This window comes from Canis lupus, chromosome 33 (assembly GCF_048164855.1).
Source record: "Canis lupus baileyi chromosome 33, mCanLup2.hap1, whole genome shotgun sequence".
Classification (NCBI taxonomy): Eukaryota; Metazoa; Chordata; class Mammalia; order Carnivora; family Canidae; genus Canis; species Canis lupus.
In genome coordinates this window covers 632,350-654,161 of record NC_132870.1, presented here as the reverse complement: position 1 = coordinate 654,161, position 21,812 = coordinate 632,350, and the positions used below count along the sequence as shown (strand labels likewise).

The window sequence follows — 21,812 nt, the reverse complement described above, 5'->3', positions numbered from 1 at the left end:
TTTAAGAAAATAAAGAGAGATTGAGAGAGAAAGCAGGGGGGCACAAAATGGAAACCAATCCTCACCTCCTTGTCTTCTTCACCTATCCTCTGATTTTATCTCCTACCATCCCATTTATTCAGTTTAATTTACTAACCATAATCTTTCTATCTCTCCCTCTTCAGTTCTTTGATGTCTGGATTAATAACTCGATGACCCTCTCAGGACAGGATGCTGGTTTAAACACATCAATCTACTAAGCCAAAATATTGCTATAATTTAACAGAGACTCTTGGAAACTCCCCAATACTTAAGATATAAAATGACTCAGAAAAGTAGTGGCATAATTATGTCACATTTCTCTGGCTCCTCTTCAGAGGAGAAACAAGGGATATACAATTATTTCCCTGAAGTGAGAACTTTATGGTAAATTAATTTTTTAATGAATCTCAGGTATATACATTTGGATTATTCACCACTTTATTAATGATACATTGTCACCTCTGATCCATGCACACATATATATAAATACATATGTTCGGAATATAATGAAGACTCATGAATTCATTACCCAAATTGAGAATATTAAGCATCACTAAAAATACAGCTATAACCATGTTTCTTCCTCATCATGTTCCCTTGCCTCCTCTAACTCCAAGATACTTAATATCCTGAATTTTATTATTCCTTTTTTTAAATTATGGTAAAAGAAAAAATGACATTTTGCTATTTTAATCATTTTTAAGTGTACAGTTCAATGGCACTAAGTACATTCATATTGTTGTGCAACTACTATTCTCTTGTTTTAAAAATTTACATAAACATACCTAAACAAAATATTAAACTTAAACTTTATTGTACTGAACTTCATAAAAAGAATAATCATTCTGTATTTATCTCAACACTATTTTACTTGACACTATTTTAGAAAAATTCATCTACAATTTCTGCAAACAAGTCCTGCTTGTCTTTGTCAGTTTTATTTCTGAGTATTTCAGGTTTTTAAATATTTATTATTGCTACTGTAAATTTCTTCTTTTAAATTGACATTTTAAGTTATTTGCTACTGATGTAGAAAACATGATACACTTATCTTCTAGCTATCCACCTCGATAAGTTCTGGTATTTCAACACAGTAAATTCTTTTGGGTTTCCTATACATCAGATAAACTATAAGTTTTATTTCTTCTCATCCAATTCTTATGGATTTCTCTGTTTATTTTCCAGACTAGAACTTACAGTACAATGAAAAAGAAGTGAAAAATGGGCATCTTTGTCTTATTTTGTAAACTCCCAGTGTACTTTATCATAGGTAAGTCAAGTTACCTAAATAAGCCCTTTCCTAAGAGTAAACGCTGCATGATTCCGATCCTCACAGTTGTACCTGGAGAGTCACACATATAGTTGTAGACTAACAGAAATATCTGATGACACAAATAACTTTTGCATGTAGGGGAAAAGCTGAAATTTGGCCAGAGAGCTGGCTATATTTGTGAAATGTTGGCTGATAAGAAAATTCATTTAGATTTGTTAAAATACCCTTTTAATCCCTTGTCATATTTAGAACAACTTGAAAGGTGGTTAAGGTGTTACAGTGAGCACCTGAATACAAGAAAACTGAAGCACAGATAGTCCTACCATCAAGATCATGGAGCAAGTGAGAGACACAACTGTATATTGTTATCTCTAGATGCCCAGTCCATCTCATCATCCCAACAGGTGAGGAAAGCAAAACACCTTATGGTCTAAAATGCATCCAAACAGAAGCTATTCTCAGCTCTCCCAATCATGATGATTTTAAGTGTCTATTACCCACTTTGCACTTTGCTAGGACTCTCAGTGAATGATGAAACATATCAAAAAAATTAAAAGTGTGTAACCAGCACTAACAAACAATGTCAGTTAAGGGAATTTTTGGGGAGTTCAACCAAAACTGTTGAAAGAGAGGGGTGCCTGGGTGGCACTGTGGGTTAAGTGCCCAACTCAGGTCTTAACCTCAGGATTCAAGCCCTGTGTTGGGCTCTACATTGGGCATGGAGCCTACTTAAACAACAACTATAAAAAGGGAAAGCTAGGTCCTCCTCTCCTATACCCTCCAAAGTGTACTGTCCATCAGCTGAGGGAATTCCCAGTTTACAGAAATCACTGAACTCCTGCTCACTTTTCAGGAAATTTCCTTTAAGCATACTGGTTTCTCGGAAAGCATTTTTTTTCTTGGCCTATAACAAATCAGTCAGGGCAGACTGTTTCTTTTGGCCTGATGCCATAATGAAAGGCTTAAAGATAAACCAGCAGCATCTGAAACTGAAACTAAAGACCGAATATTTCCTTAATTCTTCTTTTCTTTCAAAACTAGACTCAGGTCAGTGAATACAAAGAAAGTATGTCAGAGATTTGAAAAAATTGGAATATAAATTTAAAGAGTTGTAATTTAGATTTTTATTCAAATGATTCACATAGGATTCACTGTGGATATAACAATAGGTGGCTTGCTATTATCCTTAGCAGGTTGGTTTTTTTTCCCCCAAATTCTTCTCCATATTGATAACACAGTTTTCCCCTAAAGCAAATCCCCATTCAAAACAAGAATAGATGGATCCCTTCGAGTCTATGCTACCAGACAACATTACAGTTACTAATTCAACTTCTGAGATACTATGATACTGGAAGAGAGTGACTTGGATACCAGACACCAATATTCCCACTCGTTGGGAGTCGTTATAAATGAATAAACTGTCTTTTTTATTTGCATCTTAGTCTCTTTAGATTTGGTGAGCAGAATTAATTCTTTGAGAACATTAATTCTTTACTCTGTATGATTACAAAAAAAAATGAGTTTCTGGACTGTAAAACTGAGACCCAGACACTACAGAACCCTTACAAAGTATTACCATCCCTATGAGACTGTACCAACCTGCCTGATTGGTTGGCTGGCTTCCTCCTATACCATTTACAACATTTCTCAAATTGTGTATATGCTTTTCCCTCCAACCATTTGCTTAAATAAGCACAATAACGTTCATCTGAATGCTCCTGGTCATAATGAGTACATTCTTCCATGACCATCCATATTATTGTCTAGCACTGACCATATGGTTTCTTCCACTAATATTCATTGTTTTGTAATTTTTGCTCTTTCCAATTAGAATACAAGCCATCAAGGACCAGCATCAGATCAGGTCACCTGAGATTAGCTTGGTTCCCAACACAAAGTACACAAAGTACACAAACAATACTGAGAATAAGCACAACTCTCATTCTTCCAACACCGTCTATGGTCATATATGTAACGCACACTGAAAAGATTTGCATTCCTTCATTCATTCAATGCATAATTACTGAGAATTTCCAATGAATAAGATCACCCTTTGTATAGTTACTCCACCGTCCTTGGAATGAAGATTCTGGACTCTGAGAATATCTGTATTGATTCTACCTATTTGAATCCACACTAACTTCTGAGGAAATTATAGTCTTAAGTTAAACTTAGTTCCTAAATCTAGAAAAATCAATACCCATGTCTTAATGTAGAAATCTGAGTCAACAGAAATTCTTTTTGAAGATGTACAATTCTCATTTATGCTGTTTCTTAAAATCTGTATAGATTCATCCATCTATCCAAACCCCCTTTCAGTATTTACTGAATACTTTCCATATGCCAGATGATACGCTAGTGGCCACAGATGCAGTTGTGATAAGACTGAAGAAACAGACATTACATTAGTAAAAAATAAACTAACCATATATCAGATAGAAATACCAAACAGAATTAAAAGGTGGTCATGGATGCTTTAGATTATATGTTAAGAGAAGGTATTATTTAGCTGAAGTCCAAATGTCAAGAAGGAATCATCTATCCATAAAATAGGGAAAAGCATTCCAGATAAAGCAATTTACGTAAAAGTCATTGTGATTGGAGTGTAGTAGCTGAGAAAAAACTATGTGAGATGAGGTCAAACATAACCTCATAAATAGCAATCAGACCACAGAGGACTTAGTAAAACAAGTTAGTTACAAAATCAGATTTAATTTTAAGTAGAAGTTGTTGGAAGATCATAAGCAGGGGGAATGACATGGTGACTTATGTTTTAAAAATACCACTCTGCTCTGCTACAGCAATGAAAAAGAAAACATGTCTAGAAAAAGATTTATACAGAAATGTTGTATCAGCTTTATACTAACAACTAAAATTGATGGAAATAGAGATATTCATCAATCAACAAGAGAATGGATAAACCAAATGGTATATTGTGCAATGGAATACTATGCAGCAATAAAGGCAAACAAAATAATGATTCATGCAACTACACAGATGAATATAAAAAATATACTGAGAAAAGAAGCCTTGCACAAAAGACCACGTACTGAAATGGTCATATTTACATGAAGTTCTAGAAAGACAAAACAAATACAGTTAAAGAAAATTCACAAGAGTAGTGTCAGAAGTAAGGAGATGGGGTAAGGACAGACTGACAAGTGGCACAGAGGGATTTTTCTGGAGTGGTAGTGATGTTCTATAACCTGATAGGGACTTGGATTATACATACAAGTGTATGCATTTATGTGATTCATTTAATGGTACACTGAAGATCTGAACATTTCAATGTATGTAAATTTTACCTAAAAAAGACACACACACACACACACACACACACACACACATATATGGGTGCCTGGATGGCTCAGTCAGTTAAGTATCTGCTTTCAGCTCAGGTCATGATCCCAGGGTCCTGGGATTGAGCCCTACTTGGATTCCCAGCTCAGCGGGGAGCCTGCTTCTCCCTTTCTTTTTCTCTCTCCTCCTTCTGCCCCACTCATATGCACATTCTCCCTCTCTTTCTCTCTCTCAAATAAATAAAATCTTAAAAAAAAAAAAAAAAGAACCATAAAGACTAACACTCAATAGAAAGCACTCTGGGATGATGGAGTAATGACCTCTGAAAATCTCCTCTGTAAAAGCAAAAAAAGCACTGGAAAAAAATCTGTCAAAACAAACTTTTTCAGAACTCTACAAATTAGCCAAAAGTCTGTAGCAGTATGAAATTTATCTAAGATACAGTTTACCTCAGTGAGAACAGAAAACTCTGTGGGGGACTTTTCACTATCCTATTCTCATTCCCCTCTCCCTTGCTCTACACAATAGCCTTGAAAAATAACAGCCCCACAACAGTTCTGAAAAGCTGCCTAAAAGCCAATGGAGGGGGAGAAAGGGTTTGGAACTGCCCAAAAGTCCACCCTACATGATTATCACTACTGACTTGGTTAAAAGCTTCCTTACAAGTTCATAGGGCTTGTCTTTATTTAACTTGATTCTGAGCTCACTTGGTGTAAACAGCCCTACCCCTGGGACTAATGCTAATCAGCAGCAACTATTTAACAATTATTAACAATCTGAAGTAGTTGGCTCTAATAAAAAAACTGAAATTTATCTTAAAAGAAAAAATGGAGAATGAGGTTTATGGAGGGCTCTGAAAAGCTCCAACATAGTCCTAGGAATCTAGAAGGCCACCCATTTGTGCAGGGCTGTGTGCACACACAGAAAAGATCTAATCTCTCACCTCAAACTGACCTTGAGGTTCTGCACAAACAGGAAATAAAAGCAAAGGCAGAATTGCAAACAGCTGTCAGAGCACAGAAGGCATACCCCAACATATACCCAGAGCCCCTTGGTAAGGGCTGGGAGGTTTACTGGTTCAAGGCATAAGGAAGCCAACTGTTAGCTCACCAAGAACCTAAATGAAAAAAGACTTCACTAGCTATACACAATAAACAACAAAGATGTTACAGAATTAGTTCAGGAAAGTCACTGAAGAGCAACAACAGCGAATCTCAAGGAGGGGAAATTTTGGATTTCCTGAGTTACCGTATTATATAAAATATCCAGTTTCAACCCCCCCAAAATTTTACATGACGTAGGGCAAAGAAAGTATGGTTCATGTATTCAACAGAAATGATTCCTAAGGAAACCCAGAAACTTCTTCATTTGACTTACTAAACAAAGACTTTAAATCAGCTGTTACATTTTCAAAGAACTAAAGAAAAGAAAACCAGTATCTAAAGAATTAACAGAGAGAATGAGACCACCACCTTACCAAATAAAGAATATCAATAAAAAATTATAAAAAAATAATCTCTGGCTTCAAAAAGTATTTTAAAAAGTATAATGAACAAAATACGAAATTCACTAGAGAGATGCAATAGATGACTTAAGCTGGCAAAAGAAAAAAAATCAGCAACCCTGAAGACAGGTTAATTGAAATTCTCCATCTGAGAACAGGGGAAAAAAAGGTAAAGAAGAATGAACAGAGCCTCAGAAATGTAAAGAGACACACACACACACACACACAAATGTATAGATACTATCAAGTGTACCAACATATGTATAATGGAAAAACAGAAGAGTAGAGAAAAGGGGGGAGAAGGAATATCTGAAGAAATAATAGCCAAAATGTTCCCAAAGTTGATACCAGGTAAATATGTATATATCATAAGCTCATCAGTGCAGTCTTATCATTATTGCTTAATTCTCATTACCTAGTTGCCTATTTACAGAACTTCCTAAACTTGATGAAAAACATTAACCTGCACTACTAAGAAGCTCAAAAAACTCCAGAGTTCTACACCTGACAAAGCATAGTCAAGCTATCAAAAAGCCAAAGACACAATCTTCAAAGCAGCAAGAGAAAAGTGGTTCATCATGCACAAGGGAGCCTGAGTAAGATTAATAACTAAGTTCTCATCAGAAATCATAGAAGCCAGAGGGCAGAAGCATGATATATTCAAAGTACCAAAAAAAAAAAAAAAAACAAAAAACAAACCTATCACCAAGAATTGTATACCCTGCAAAACAATCTTCCAAAATGAAAGTGACTATTAAACTCTGTGAATATACTTAAAAACCATTGAACTATTGTATTCTTAAAATGAGTAAATCATATTTTACATATTACATCTCAATAAAGCTGTTATATTAAAAAATTGAAAGAGAAATCAAAACATTCCAGATAAAAACTCATTGAGAAAATGTCACTCACAGACCTGCCCTAAAAGAAATACTAATGGAAGGACACTAAACAAAAGGACACTAGACAGTAACTTAAATCCACAAGCAGCAGCCAAGAGCATCAGTAAAGAGAACTCTATAGGTAAATATAAAATGTAGTATAATGTCATCTTTTTCATCTGATTTGAAAAACAACTGAATAAAGCAGTAATTATAAAACTGCACTGATGAGCTTATGATATATACAGATTTACTTGGTATAATAATAGCACAAATAAGGGGTGAGGAAACATTTATAATGTAGTAAAGTTTCTGTATAGTACTGAAACTGGATTACTATTAAACAAAAGTATGTTGTTCTAAGATGCTAATTATAACCCCCAGGGAATCCCTAGGAAAAAAAACACATACAGTAAAAGAAATGACAAAGATTCCAGTCATATGAAATGTCCAAAATAGGCAAAATTTTTAAAAAAAGAAAGTAAATTAGTAGTTATCTAGAGGTAGAAAGGGTATGTGATTGGAGTGTAATAGCTAAGGGATATGGAGTTTTCTTTTTCAAATGATGAAAATGTTTTTAAATTGACTGTGGTGTTAGTTGCACAACTCTTTGAATATACTAAAAATTATTGAACTGTACACCTTAAAATGGGTTAATTGTATATATGTGAGTTGTATCTAAATAAGTTGTTTTTCTAAAAAACAAAAATAAAACTGAATTAAGAGACAAACTAAAAAATACCTGTATAACACAAAAGATGGCAGTAACAGAAGAACAAAGACATAAAAAAGAACACATATTTAAAAAGATAGCAAAATGGAAGATATAAGGCCTATCTTCTTATTGATTACATTAAATAGAAAAGGACTAAACACTCCCAATCACAAGTCAGAGACTGGCAGAATGGATCTTTAAAGAAACAAGATCCAACTGCACACTTTTTCAAGAGACATAATTTAGATTCAAAGACAAAAACAGGTTTAAAGAACAGGAAAAAAATCATGCTAACAGTAACCAAAAGAGGTAGAGTAGCTACATTAATAGAAAAGAAGAAAATTGTTAGTAGAGGTAAAGAAAGACATTTCATAATGATTCAACAAGCCAAAGATTAAAAATAAGAATATAAGAAAAAATGTTGGAAGGTATCTACATTTCTGATAAAAGAACAATTCAGTAGGCTGATCAATAAAATCTGAGAGTTACCTACTTACATAAATAACAGGTTGCTGAAATACAAGATCTATTTGAGTTTTTTAAAACTACACTAACATCCATTTCTTAAAGAAATATAAAATTACATATTTTAACAATTAGAATACAGATTTCACAATTTGGGAAAAAGTGTCTGTTTCCTCAAATAAATATCGTCTGTTTTAAAAATACTTAAAGTGGGATGCCTGGGTGGCTCAGTAGTTGAGCACTTGCCTTTGGCTCAGGTCATGATCCTGGAGTCCCGGGATTGAGTACCGCATCAGGCTCCCTGCATAGAGCCTGCTTCTCCCTCTGCCTCTGTCTCTGCCTCTCTCTTGCTCTGTCTTGTCATGAATAAATAACTAAAATATTTAAAAAATAAAAATACAAGTACTTTAAAGTGCAGAAAAGGGAGGCTAAAAAGATGGCATAGTAGGAGGGCCCTAACCTTACCTTGTCTCACAGATACACCTAGTTAACACTAACATCATCAGCACAATCACCCAGAAAAGGATCCAAAGACCGGCAGAACAAACTCCACAACTAAAAGTATAATGGAGGCCACATCAAAGAAGGTAAGAAGGGCAAAGATGCGGTTTGAGAGGAAAATGGACAGTGGCTTTCAATGGTAGAAAGGGAGCCAGTGGTGCAGAGAAAGACAAAAAACAGACTATCACACTGGGGAGCATGCAGGGGAAACACAAATCCCCAAAACATTTTGGTATGAAAGCAGAAGGGGCCAAATTTCATGAGTTCTTACAACCAGCTGGGCTCCAAGCCTGGAATTTTAAAAACCAGTAGGCTAGGCTCTGTGAGAGCCCTGAGGGCATTAGGAAGGGCATTAGGAAGCAGAGAGTCCTGTCCTTAAAGAGACAGTGTGACAGCCAGCCAGCCCACCAAGATAGTGTGGAAGTAACAATTTGAAAAATGCTTGGGGCAAAGATGATGTGGTGTGTATATATAACATTCCATTTTATTTATATATGGTGTGTGTGTGTGTGTGTGTGTATATATATATCTACCATAATATTCCATTTTATTTACATATGATGTGGTATATATATATATATATATATATATATATCTACCATAATATTCCATTTTATTTATATATATATTTATATATATATATTTATATATATATATATATCTAAGAGACAAATACCCACCATTTGCTTCGATGTGCATGGAACTGGAGGGTATTATGCTGAGTGAAATAAGTCAGTTGGAGGAGGACAATCATCAAATGGTTTCACTCATACAGGAAATATAGGAAGTAGTGAAAGAGACTATAAGGGAAAGGAGGGGAACTGAGTGGGAAAAATTAGAGAGGGAGACAAATCACAAGAGACTCCTAACTCTGGGAAACAAAGGGTTGTGGAAGGAAAGGTGGGTGGGGGGTTGGGGTGAGTGGGTGATAGGCGATGAGGAGGGCACTTGATGGGATGAGCACTGAGCGTTACTCTGTATGTTAGCAAATTGAATTTAAATTTAAAAAATTTAAAAAATTTAAAAAGAAAAATTCTGGGGGCAAATGGGAGAGACAGTGATTTACCCATCTCAGAACATGGCCTGGAGAGGCAGGGATCATGGAGAGATCCCTCCAGTAACAAAGGAGCTGGCAGGCACCATTTCCCTCCACCACACCCCAGCATAAACACACAGCCACCAGCAGAAACCAGTGCAACAGTGACACTTGCTACCTAACTTGCTTACACCAAACCCCTGACCCTCCCCACACCCCTACACACACACACACACTCCACTTCAGGGAATCTGCCCCTTCCAGTCAAGATCGCCTCAGTGGGGGTAATACAGGGCTCCTCCTTCAGAAAACTGGTACAAACTTCTCCAGAACCACATCTCCCAATCCACATCTTTTATGGACCTAGGTTCTAGGAGTAGCAGAGGCAGGTCTCATTCATAAGCAGGCCAGTGTACACTTGGTTACCTGGGCCTCCCCCTTCTTGGGCTCTCTAATAAATACATTTTTAAAATCCTTAAAAAAAAAAAAAAATGAAGCCAGAGTAGCAATCCTTATATTAGAGAAAACAGACTTTAAAACAAAAACTGTAACAAGACAAAAAAAAGTACACTATACAATCATAAAAGGGACAATTCAACAAATAATAATTGAAAATATTTATGCACCCAACATAGGCTCACCCAAGAAAAGCAGGTAATAACAAACACAAAAGAAATAATTAACAGTACTATAATAGTAGGGGACTTTAACACTCTACTTACCTTAATGGATGGTTAATTCAAACAGGAAATCAACAAGAAAACAGTTGCTCTGAATGACACACTGGACCATATGAATTTAACAGATATAGTCAGAACATTCCATCCTAAAACAGCAGAATACACATTCTCCTAAGTGCATATGGAATATTCTCCAGAAAATATCACCTATTACGCCACAAAACAAGTCTTAAAGAGATCAAAGTCATAACATACATCTTTTCTAACCACAACACTATGAAACTAGAAAACAAACCACAAGAAAAAAACTACAAAGGGTTCAAATACATGGAGGTTAAATAACATACTACTAAACAATGAATACATCAACCAAAAAATTAAAGAAATCAAAAATTACATGAAGACAAAAGAAAATGAAAACACAATGATTCAAAATCCTTGGGATACAGCAAAAGCAGTTCAAAGGGGTAAATTAATACCAACACAGACCTACATCCAGAAAAAAGAAAAAATTCAAAGAAACTAGAAAAAGAACAAACAAGGAAGAAATCAGACAGGGAGACAAACCATGAGAGATTCTTAACTATGGGAAAGAAACTAAGAGTTGCTGAGGGGGTGGGAGTGGATGGGGTATTTGGGTGACAGGTATTAGGGAGGCACGTGATGTGATGACCACTGGTGTTCTATGCAACTGAGCAATTATTGAACTCTACATCTGAAACTAATGATGTACTATATGTTGGCTAATTGGATTTACATTTTTAAAAAACTCCCCCAAAATAAAAGTTCGGGTCCATATAGCTTCACAGGCAAATTCTATCAAACATTTAAAGAAGAGTTAATAGCCACTCTTTTTAAACTATTCCCAAATAAATTAGAGGGAGGAAAACATCCAAATTCATTCTATGAGATCAGTTTCATCATACCAAAACCAGATAAACACACTACAAAAAAAGAGAACCATGGGCCAGTATCTCTGATGAACACAGATGCAAAGATCCTCAACAAAATACTAGCAAGCCAATTCTAGCCATTCATCATTATCAAGTTGAATCTGCTCTATTCATGAGATGCCAAGGGTGGATCAATAGTCACAAATCAATGTGATACATCACATCAATACAACAAAGGATGAGAAGAACCACATGATCATTTCAACAGATTTAGAAAAAGCATTTGGCAAAGTACAACATCCATTCATAATAAAATAGGTCTAGAGGGTACATACCCTGACATAATATAGCCCTTACATGAAAAATCTATAGCCAACATCATACCTGTGGTAAAAAAATGGACAGCATTTTTCCCCCTAACGTCAGAAACGAGGGGAAGAAAAAAAGAAACAAACAAGGACATGCACTCTCACCAATTTTAGTCAACATAGTACTGGAAGTCCTAGTCACAATAATCCGACAATAAAAAGAAAGAAAAGGCATCCAAGATGGTAAGGAAGACGTAAAACTTTCACTATTTGCAGATGACATGGTACTATAGATAGAAAATCCTGGAGTACCTGGGAGGCTCAGTCAGTTAAACATCTGCCTTCTGCTCAGGTCATGATTTCAGTGACCTGGGATCAAGCCCCGCATCGGGCTCCCTGCTCAGTGGGGAGCTTGTTTCCCCCTCTCTGTGCCACTTGCCTACTTGTGTGCTCGCTCTCTCTGTGTCAAATAAATAAAATCTTTAAAAAAAAATCCAAAAGAGGGAGAGGTGAGGGGATGGGGAGGATAAGGTAACTGGGTGATGTATTGAGTACTGGGTCTTAATTAAGACTGATGAATCACTGACTCTATCTCTGAAACCAGTAGTACATTATATGTTAACTAACTGAATTTAAATAATGTTTAAAAAGAAAAATAAATTAATTTTTAAAAGAGGAAATTCTAAAGACCTCACCAAAAACAGCTAGAGCTGATAAGTAAATTCAGGATACAAAATCACTGTACAGAAATCTGTTGCGTTCCTATACACTAATAATGAAGTCACAGAAAATGAAATTAACAATTATAACTGCACCAAAAATAAAATTTCTGGGGATCCCTGAGTGGCTCAGTGGTTTGGCGCCTGCCTTTGGCCCAGGATGATTCTGGAGTCCTAGGATTGAGTCCCACATCGGGCTCCCTGAATGGAGCCTGCTCTCCCTCTGCCTGTGTCTCTCCCTCCCTCCCTCTCTCTCTCTCTCTCTCTCTGTGTGTGTGTCTCTCATGAATAAATAAATAAAATCTTTTAAAAAATAAAATAAAATTTATATGAATAAACCTAAAGATCTGTACTTTGAAAACTATAAACACTGATGAAAGAAGTCAGACATTCAGTGCTCATGGATTAGAAGAAAAATATCATTAAAATGTCTATGCTACCCAAAGCAATCTACACATTTAAAAATGTACTCCCTATCAATATATAAACAGTATTTTTCACAGAACTGGAAAAAATAATCCTAAAATTTGTATGAAATCACAAAAGACCCCAGAGACCCAAATCAATTTTGAAAAGACAGAACAAAACTGGAGGAATCACAATTCCAGAATTCAAGTTATATTACAAAGCTGTGGTAATTGCAACAGTATAGTATAACACAAAAACAGACATACAGACCAATAGAACACAATATAACACCCAGAAATAAACCCACAATTATATGGTCATTTAATCTTTAGTAAAGGAGAAAATAATATGCAATGGGAAGAACCCATTTCTTCAACAAATGGGTGTTGGAAAAACTGGGACAGTTACATGCAAAAGAATGAAACTAGGCTACCTTCTTACATCATATATAAAATAAACTCAAAACAGATTAAGAACCTAAACGTGAGATCTGAAACCATAAAAATCCTGGAAGAGAACACAGGCAGTAATTTCTCTGAATTGGCTGTAGTAATATTTTTCTACATGTGTCTCCTGAGGCAAGGGAAATAAAAGCAAAAATAAATCATTGGAATTACATCAAAATAAGAAGCTTCTTCATAACAAAAAATACAAGCAACAAAACTGAAAGGCAACCTACTAAATGGGAGAATATATTTGTAAATGACAAATGTGATAAAAGCGTTAGTATCCAAAATATGTAATAAACTGATACAACTTGACACCCAAAAAACAAATACTCTGATTAAAATGGGCAGAAGAGTGGCATCTTGAGGGTTCACATGGATACTGGGATTTGTTTTTCCCTCTGCCTCTCTCCCTGCTTGAGCTCTTTCTCTCTCAAATGAATAAAAAATCTTTTTAAAAAAATAGTTAAAATGGGCAGAAGAGGGACACTTGGGTAGCTCAGTTAAGCGTCTGCCTTCAGTTCAGATCATAATCTTGGGCCCTGCATCAGGCTTCCTGCTCAGTGGGGAGTCTGCTTCTCCCTCTGCCCCTCACACCCCTTGTGCATTCTTTCTGTCACAAATTAAAAAATAAAATCTTTAAAAAAATAAACAAATAAATAAAATGGGCAGAAGACACCAACAGACATTTCTCCATAGAAGACATACAAATGGTAGGCTCCCTGCTCAGCAGGGGTTTGTGTCTCCCTCTCCCTCTGGGCATTAGCATTTGTCCTCACTCACTCTCTCCTCTCTCAAATAAATAAAATCTTACAAAAAAAAAAAAATCCTTAACATCAATCACTACAATGCTACAATGAGATATCACCTCACAACTATCAGAATAGCTAAAATTAAAAAACGAAAGAAACAACAGGTGTTCGCAAGGACATGGTACCCTCGCGACCACTAGTGGGAGCGCAAAGTGGTACAGCCACTGTGGAAAACAGTATGGGAATTCTTCAAAAAGAAAAGAACTACCCTAAGACTCAGTAATTACACTACTGGATACTTACCCAAAATTCACAAAAACACTGATCTGAAGGGATACATGCATCCTTATGTTTACTGCAGTATTATTTACAATAGCTAAATTATGAAAGGAGACCAAGTGTCCACCAACAGACAAATAAAGATACACACACACACAAAATTCAGTATTATTTAGCCAGAATAATGAAATCTTGATATTTGCAACATGAATGGAGCTACACAGTATGATGCTAAGCAAAATAAGCCAGAGAAAGATAAATACTATAGGATTTCACTCATATGTGAAATTTAAGAAACAAAACAAACTAGGAAAAAAGAGACAAATCAAAAAATGGACTTTTAACTATAGAGAACAAACTGATGGTTACCAGAGGGGAGGCAAGTAGGGAAATTAATGAAATAGGTGATGGGAATTAGGAGTACACTTTTCGGGATCCCTGGGTGGCGCAGTGGTTTAGCGCCTGCCTTTGGCCCAGGGCGTGATCCTGGAGACCAGGGATCAAATCCCACGTCGGGCTCCCGGTGCATGGAGCCTGCTTCTCCCTCTGCCTATGTCTCTGCCTCTCTCTCTCTCTCTATCATAAAAAAATAAAAATTAAAAAAAAAAAAAAAAAAAAGGAGTACACTTTTCACGATGAGCAATGGGTGTTGGTACAGAATTGCTGAGTCATCACATTGTACTCCTGAAACTAATATAATGCTGTATGTCAGCTGTACTGAAATTAAAAACAAAAGAGCGAAAAAAATGCTTTGAAGTATATACATGTCTATGTGACTGTTTACTAACATTCATGCATATCTATATACATATGTGAATAGCAACTATATACAATAGCATTTTCCATTTTAGTATGAATTCCAGTATGAGATCCACCTTACCTTTCTGTTTAATTACTAAGGCACCCAAACTGATTTCAAATATGGCTTCAGCTATTTTAGACAGATAGAATGGAAATCAGAAATCCAAATCAAGAACAATATTCTCTCTAAAGAGGCAGCATAACAGTTATTAAGAACGTGGACTTTAGGGACGCCTGGTGGCTCAGCGGATGAGCACCTGCCTTTGGCTCAGGGCGTGATCCTGGAGTCCTGGGATCAAGTCCCACACTGGGCTCCCTGTGAGGTGCCTGCTTCTCTCTCTGCCTGTATCTCTGCCTCTCTGTCTCTCTTATGAATGAATAAAAAAAATCTTTAAAAAAATAAATAAATAAATAACGTGGACTTTAGAGTTAGAATTACTGTGTTAAATGAATCATTATTTAAGGAGTAACTGAGTCAATAATCATAAAGCACTTCAAACATACCTGGCACACAATTTTTGCTATGTAATGTTTATTTAAAAAAATCAATTAAACAAGAAATATTTTTTCATTAATAACAGATATTTAGTCCCCTTCATAGGTAATCTGACTCAAACTCTATTTTGCTATATAGAGAGCATCTTAGCTGAGAATTTAGATACTAACAAAACTAAAATCACATTTTTTTTTTTAATGTTGGAACTGTTCAGAACCTCTTCCACCCTTGATGTCAGACATTTCTCTGAAAATACTGGCATTTTTACTCACAGTCTAATTTTTTTATTCTGCACAAATGGCTATGAGAGGCCCCCATCACGTCCCCATCTCTCATAAGACTTTCCCCCATCAAATGAAAGTCTCTGCTGGATGAAAGTCTTCTGCATTCTATCAGTTCCTGCCTCATTTCCTTTCCTTTGGTCTTCACAGTTTCCCACAGCTAAGTCCCCTGACTTATTGACTTGAAAGCTTAGCCCTGGAATAGATTGAGTTGGTATTCAGCACTCCAGCAATTTTGGCCTGCCCCAAGCAACAACTCAGTGTTCTGATGAAAAACTTCCTAAATTTGAGGTTCCAAGTTTTATGTGTGCCCAATTTGCAGATATAGGCTTTTCTCTTGGTGTTTATGCCAAGTTTTAAATCAGTATGTACAACTAAACTAGTTTAATCCTAGGATGGAAACTCAGTCTTTCCCCAGCCTATCTGTAAATTGTTGCAGCTTGGCTGACTATGAAAAGATCCCCCAGATATTTCCCTAGGTTCCAAGTATTCACCTGCATAAGATTTCCCATTGCAGTGTGATGCCTGCATTTCAAACAGCATTTCACCTTGGCTCCCCTGTTGCCAATGACTTGCAAAAAACAACCAGACTATTACATCGCTTGGATACTGGACTTCCACTGTTAGGCCCAACAAGTGTTACACAATATGGGTATCACCTGCTTCCTACTGTTGTTACCAGCTGTGAATAACCAGCTAAGTGCTACTGAATACTAAGAGACCAATTTTTTCCCCCTATTTGCCCAGTTAAAATTGTGCTAATTTCTGTTACCACTGCTATCAGTGTAACAACTAACACTTTTTATCCTTTACTTTGCATTTGACAATGTCTTCGAGCTGTATCAATGTTAAATCAACCTTTTTCCGTCTTGTTCTCCCAAAGTCTCTATTCATGCCTCTTTTAAAATTTTTTCTTCAAAAAGGCAATCTTTTTTTTTTTTGCAATACCCTTATCATAGCTACTAATCCTTTTTTCATGCCACTCTAGATGTTACCTTATAACGTCTCATTGAGAGACTTTTCTGAAATACTCATAAATTGCTTACCACACAAACAGGAACCAGATTCTTTCACTAACAGAAATCAGATATCCAAATGAGTAGTGTTGTTCCTCAAAATAGTTATATATAGAAGACTCTTTAGCTATTCTAATGTTACGAGTGTTCAAAAACAGTTCTGGAATTCTTGAAAACTTGCCAGTTCCATATCTTTGACTTTGTCCAATAAGACCAAACCTGTTACTTAGAGTATTTGATCAAAGAGCAATGCTTGGCTAAATTACTATTTTCAAAAATTAAATTTATCTACAGAGGATGAAAAATTGCTATTACTAAAGAATTTTTAAAACTTTCTTACCCTCTGAAATTAATTGCAAAGTTTAAGACAAATGTAGAGAAAAAGCATCATAGGTAGACGAAATAGAACACAACCTTTGTACAACCTTACACAATTATCTCTAAGGTTCTTCCATACATAAAACGAAGTAACAACTTTCCTATTCCTATTCCTACAGGTTATTGTAGAGATTAAAGAGAGAAAACATGAAATCCCTGAAACCCATAAAGTGAATAAAGATCAGATATTTATGTTCATGCCTTAATGCTGTAAATAGAAAAATAAAAAATGAGGTAAGACAGAGAAAGACAAAGACCATATGATTTCACTCCTTTGTGGAATTTAAGAAATTAAATTAAGAAATTTAAGAAACAGGGATCCCTGGGTGGCGCAGCGGTTTGGCGCCTGCCTTTGGCCCAGGGCGCGATCCTGGAGACCAGGGATCGAATCCCACGTCAGGCTCCCGGTGCATGGAGCCTGCTTCTCCCTCTGCCTGTGTCTCTGCCTCTCTCTCTCTCTCTCTCTGTGTGACTGTCATAAATAAATAAAAAAATAAAATAAAAAAAAATAAATAATAAATAAATAAAAATATATATATATAAAAAAAAAGAAAGAAATTTAAGAAACAAATTTAATTTAAGAAACAAATGAACATGGGGAGAAAAAAGAAAGGCAAAACAAGAAAAAGACTCAACTATAGGGAACAAACTGAGGGTTGCTGGAGGAGAGGTGGGCAGGGACAGGGGATAAATAGGTAATAGGGATTAAGTAGAGCACTTGTGATGAGCACTGGATGTTGTATGAAAGTAATGAATCACTCAATTCTACACCTGAAACTGATATTATTATAGTGTATGTTAACTATCTGGAATTTAAACAAAACCTTGAAAAGAAAAAAAAAACTATTTAGGACTGATTTGAGAATTAAGTTTACATCTTTATTTTGCAGAAGGCCAAAGACAAGAATCAAAGTTTCACTTAAAAAGATTCATTAAATTTTTTTTCATTAAAAAAAAAACTTACATGGAATAAACTTCTGGTTTTCAAGAAATAGTTCATGTTTTGGAAAGCGAAACCTAACTCAGTGAAAAAAGGAGGTGGAGGGAAATTCCACAACTGAGAGTCACAATAAATACTAATAAACCTTTTGATTCTGCAACATGGGACTTCCCCAAGGAACAGACAGGTTTTGCTAAGTCGACTGTAACGTTATCCAATCAGAGGTAGAGAGGGAAAGTGCCTTTGCAAATAAATACTGCATCCTAAGCCCACATTTTCTGAGACACTCAACTGCTTAGACTTTCTGAGCCTACTGCAGAGGAACCTCCAGTCACAGCATCATGAACCAAAGTGCTGTTCTTATTTTTTGTCTTATCTTTCTGACTCTGAATGGAACTCAAGGTAAGGAGCATGAAGGGATATTTAGTTTGTAAGGTCAGAAATAAGGCTCGGTATAAATTCTATAATTACAGGAATAGTGTATTTGCAAAGGTTTCATAGCCTACCTATAAATGAAGGGTAAATAAGCAGAGATTCTCTCTGGCCACAGATATACAGTCAGAATAGCAAATGGAATAAAGGAGAGAAGAAAGAAGAAAAGAGGAAGAGTAAAAGGATAGACAAAAAAAAAAAAATATATATATATATAAGGGAATAAGGAAAGAGAGGATGAGACAAATACTTCCTTAGTTAACTCAGCTTAATTAACCATATGAATTGGGCCTCAAGGGTATGAATTTACATTTCATAAACCGCAATTCCTTTCTTTCAAATAATCAACTAATTAATCATTAAGAGCTGTGTTATAATGGGAATCTTTCTTGACTTATTCAAATGGCATGGGGATATTGGTTCTGCTTAGTAGGAGACAATCCACATTATATGCCTAAAATAAAAACTGCACTAACCTTCCCTGATGTACCTGTCTCTTTTTCCCACAGGAATACCTCTCTCTAGAACTATACGCTGTACCTGTATCAAGATTAGTGATCAACCTGTAAATCTAAGGTCCTTAGAAAAAATTGAAATGATTCCTGCAAGTCCATCGTGTCCACATGTTGAGATCATGTGAGTAAAATGCCATCTGAATATCACTTCCCTAGTTGTAATCATATATTAAATATATGACTATGATCACAAAATCAGTAAAGGGTTTGTAATGATTCTAAGACTTTTGTATAACAAAAGGAACATCTAGACTGAAACCTAAATGTCTGGCCTAAAATCTGTATACTCTGTTTTATTGGTCCAAAACTGTTTTATGTATTTTCACTCTTACTTACTTCTACAGTGCCACAATGAAAAAGAGTGGGGAGAAAAGATGTCTGAATCCAGAATCTAAGACCATCAAGAGTTTAGTGAAAGCAATTAGCAAGAAAAGGTAGGTTTGCTGCACTTTGCAGAAGAACTGCTCTTTAAGAAATGTCAATTTTGGGAAGTCAGAAATATTTGCACTGAGTTTTCCTGTGGGATCCTTGGCTTGAAAGTGTGTTTACCACCAAGCCTGCCTCTACCTCTATTTATTTGTAAACTGAGATGTCATCTCCTGTAGTATCAAAAGTTACCCTACCTGTCTAGAAGTGTCAACCTTGAGGCAGAGCTTTAACTATTCAAGCAAAGCTACCAAATTTCCCCCAAGCCTTTCCTGGGCTTAAAAAAACAGCCCCTATAATCCACAATGACCATTTAGCAGCAGGAAATCTGACCACTTTGCCTAGGGACTTGGGGTTACCTATGAAATCAGAATGTTCCCAGCAGAACCCAGGCTGAAGCCATAGTTGAGTATATCACACTTTCACACTTCCTTTCTCTCTCTTTTTTTGTTTTTTTTTTTTTACAGGTCTAGAAGATCTCCTTGAACACAGACGCGTAATCACCATAGTACTGATAAAGATGGACCAGAAAGAGACTACCTCTGCCATCATTTCCCTGTATACAATACATGCAAGCCCTAATTGTCCCTGGATTACAGTTCTCCTAAAAGGTGACCAATCACCATCACCAAATTAGCTGCTACTACTCTTTGAGGGAGGTGAACGGTTGGTTCATCGCTCTGCCCTGCCAGTATAAGCCAGTATAAGCTATGCTGAGGTGCTACATTTTTAGTGAATGTACCAGATCCTAGCCCTACTACTGACACTTTCCTCACCTTTGCTATCTTGTAAATGTTACTAAGGGACATTTCCACCTCTAAGCTTATCAGAGTTCTCAGAACTTCTAAAAATAGTCATAATGCTTTTTGAATTAAAAATCTTTACTTCATAGGCTTCTACTGCTATCCTCCCAAGGGGCCCATATTCTTTCAGTGGTTATATGTACACAACTCCAAATACAAAGAGCCTAAAGAAATCTGGAAATGTATTTGAAAATATTATTACTTAATAAAAACCTACACAAAGTAGAATTCTTAGATGTACATGTTTCCTACTGGTTTTCAGTGTTTATGGAGTAACTTGTGTAAGTACCATACATGAATGTGCAATGAAAAAAATTTAAATCTAGATATGTAATCTGCATGTTATATAAGATAAATATTCTGAATGTGTTTCAAAATAAAAATGCTGTGCTCTCTTGGAAATGTTAAGATTATGTAACAGTCAACATCAAGAATTAATAAAACAATGACTAAGACAAAGTAATCTAGTGGGTCATTTGAATGGGACATGTATTTCATAAAAGAATCCAATAGGTAGAAAACAAATGAATTTGAAAATTATCATATTCTTTCCAACTGCAGTATTCTGAAAGGCCCATCATACAAGACTCCTTCAGAACTGATATGGCCTAACAGACTTCGCCTAAGCTTCAGACCCTTATATGCAAATGTCTACAAGACATCTCCCCCTGAATATTCCACAGAAACATCAAACTCCAAAATATCTCAAATTCCCCTGTCCCCCAGATCTAGTTCTCCTCCTCTATTCGATGGTCTAGTTTAACAGCACTAGCATCCACTTACTTCCCCAAACCAGAAACCTGGGATAATTCTACATTCCTTCTCCCTCACCTCCCATAGCCAATTAGTCATTAAGGAAATATTTGCAATGCATTTATAGTTGGCAAATTAGTAGCATCTAGAATATATAAAGAATTCCTATGAATGAAATAGGAAAAGACAGACAACTAAATGAAAAATGGAGAACAGAAATAAATGAATAGGAATTATACAGAAAAAATGCATGCTGCACAAGCTGAATATAAAAAGTATTCAACATCACTAATAATCAGGGACATCTACATTCAAATCATATTGGGATACCATCTGATACCACCAAACTGGCAAAATTCTTTAAGCTGAATAACTACCAACTGATAAGAAGGTTGTAAAGCAATGAGGAATACCCCTCTACTGCTGGTGGAGGAAGGAAAGGAGAAGAAACAGCTTTAACTGCTTTGAAACCAACTTGGTATTCTTATAAAATTTAACATGTGCACACTCTATGTCTAAGCAGTACTACTACTATGTATACACCATAGATAAATTCTTCTTGCATATGACATATATGAGAGAATGTTTTAGCAATATTGTTTATAACAGCAAAACTCTGGACACAATCCAAATGTCCACAAATGGAATGGGTAAGTAAATTATGGTATCTTAATTCCATGAAATATTATACAACAGTGGAAATAAATAAAAATAACTATGTACATCAACAGGGATGAATCTCAAAAGTAGTCTTGCACAAAAGAAGCATGCCACAGAAAGTATATGC

General features: G+C 35.8%; 2 protein-coding genes and 1 long non-coding RNA gene across 11 annotated transcripts in view; 1 reads left to right on the top strand and 2 right to left on the bottom strand.

Moving 5' to 3' along the window:
* ART3 (ADP-ribosyltransferase 3 (inactive)) overlaps positions 1 to 21,812 on the bottom strand; it is a 207,748-nt gene that overhangs the window by 126,098 nt on the left and 59,838 nt on the right. The gene's annotated exons all lie outside the window — the stretch shown is intronic.
* LOC140623814 (uncharacterized) overlaps positions 1 to 21,812 on the bottom strand; it is a 98,498-nt gene that overhangs the window by 50,719 nt on the left and 25,967 nt on the right. The window lies entirely within an intron of this gene.
* Positions 18,329 to 20,731, top strand: CXCL10 (C-X-C motif chemokine ligand 10). The gene is made up of 4 exons (XM_072810026.1): positions 18,329 to 18,498; positions 19,038 to 19,164; positions 19,388 to 19,477; positions 19,937 to 20,731. The coding sequence occupies exons 1-4, from the start codon at positions 18,438 to 18,440 to the stop codon at positions 19,953 to 19,955; spliced, it is 297 nt and encodes a 98-aa protein (XP_072666127.1). The 5' UTR covers positions 18,329 to 18,437; the 3' UTR covers positions 19,956 to 20,731.

Excerpts from the sequence above, each read along its gene's own strand:
- CXCL10 (XM_072810026.1), top strand. The coding sequence starts at position 18,438 with ATGAACCAAAGTGCTGTTCTTATTTTTTGTCTTATCTTTCTGACTCTG. Across the intron at positions 18,499-19,037 it reads GACTCTGAATGGAACTCAAG|GAATACCTCTCTCTAGAACT; the intron begins GTAAGGAGCATG and ends TTTTTCCCACAG. Across the intron at positions 19,165-19,387 it reads TGTCCACATGTTGAGATCAT|TGCCACAATGAAAAAGAGTG; the intron begins GTGAGTAAAATG and ends TTACTTCTACAG.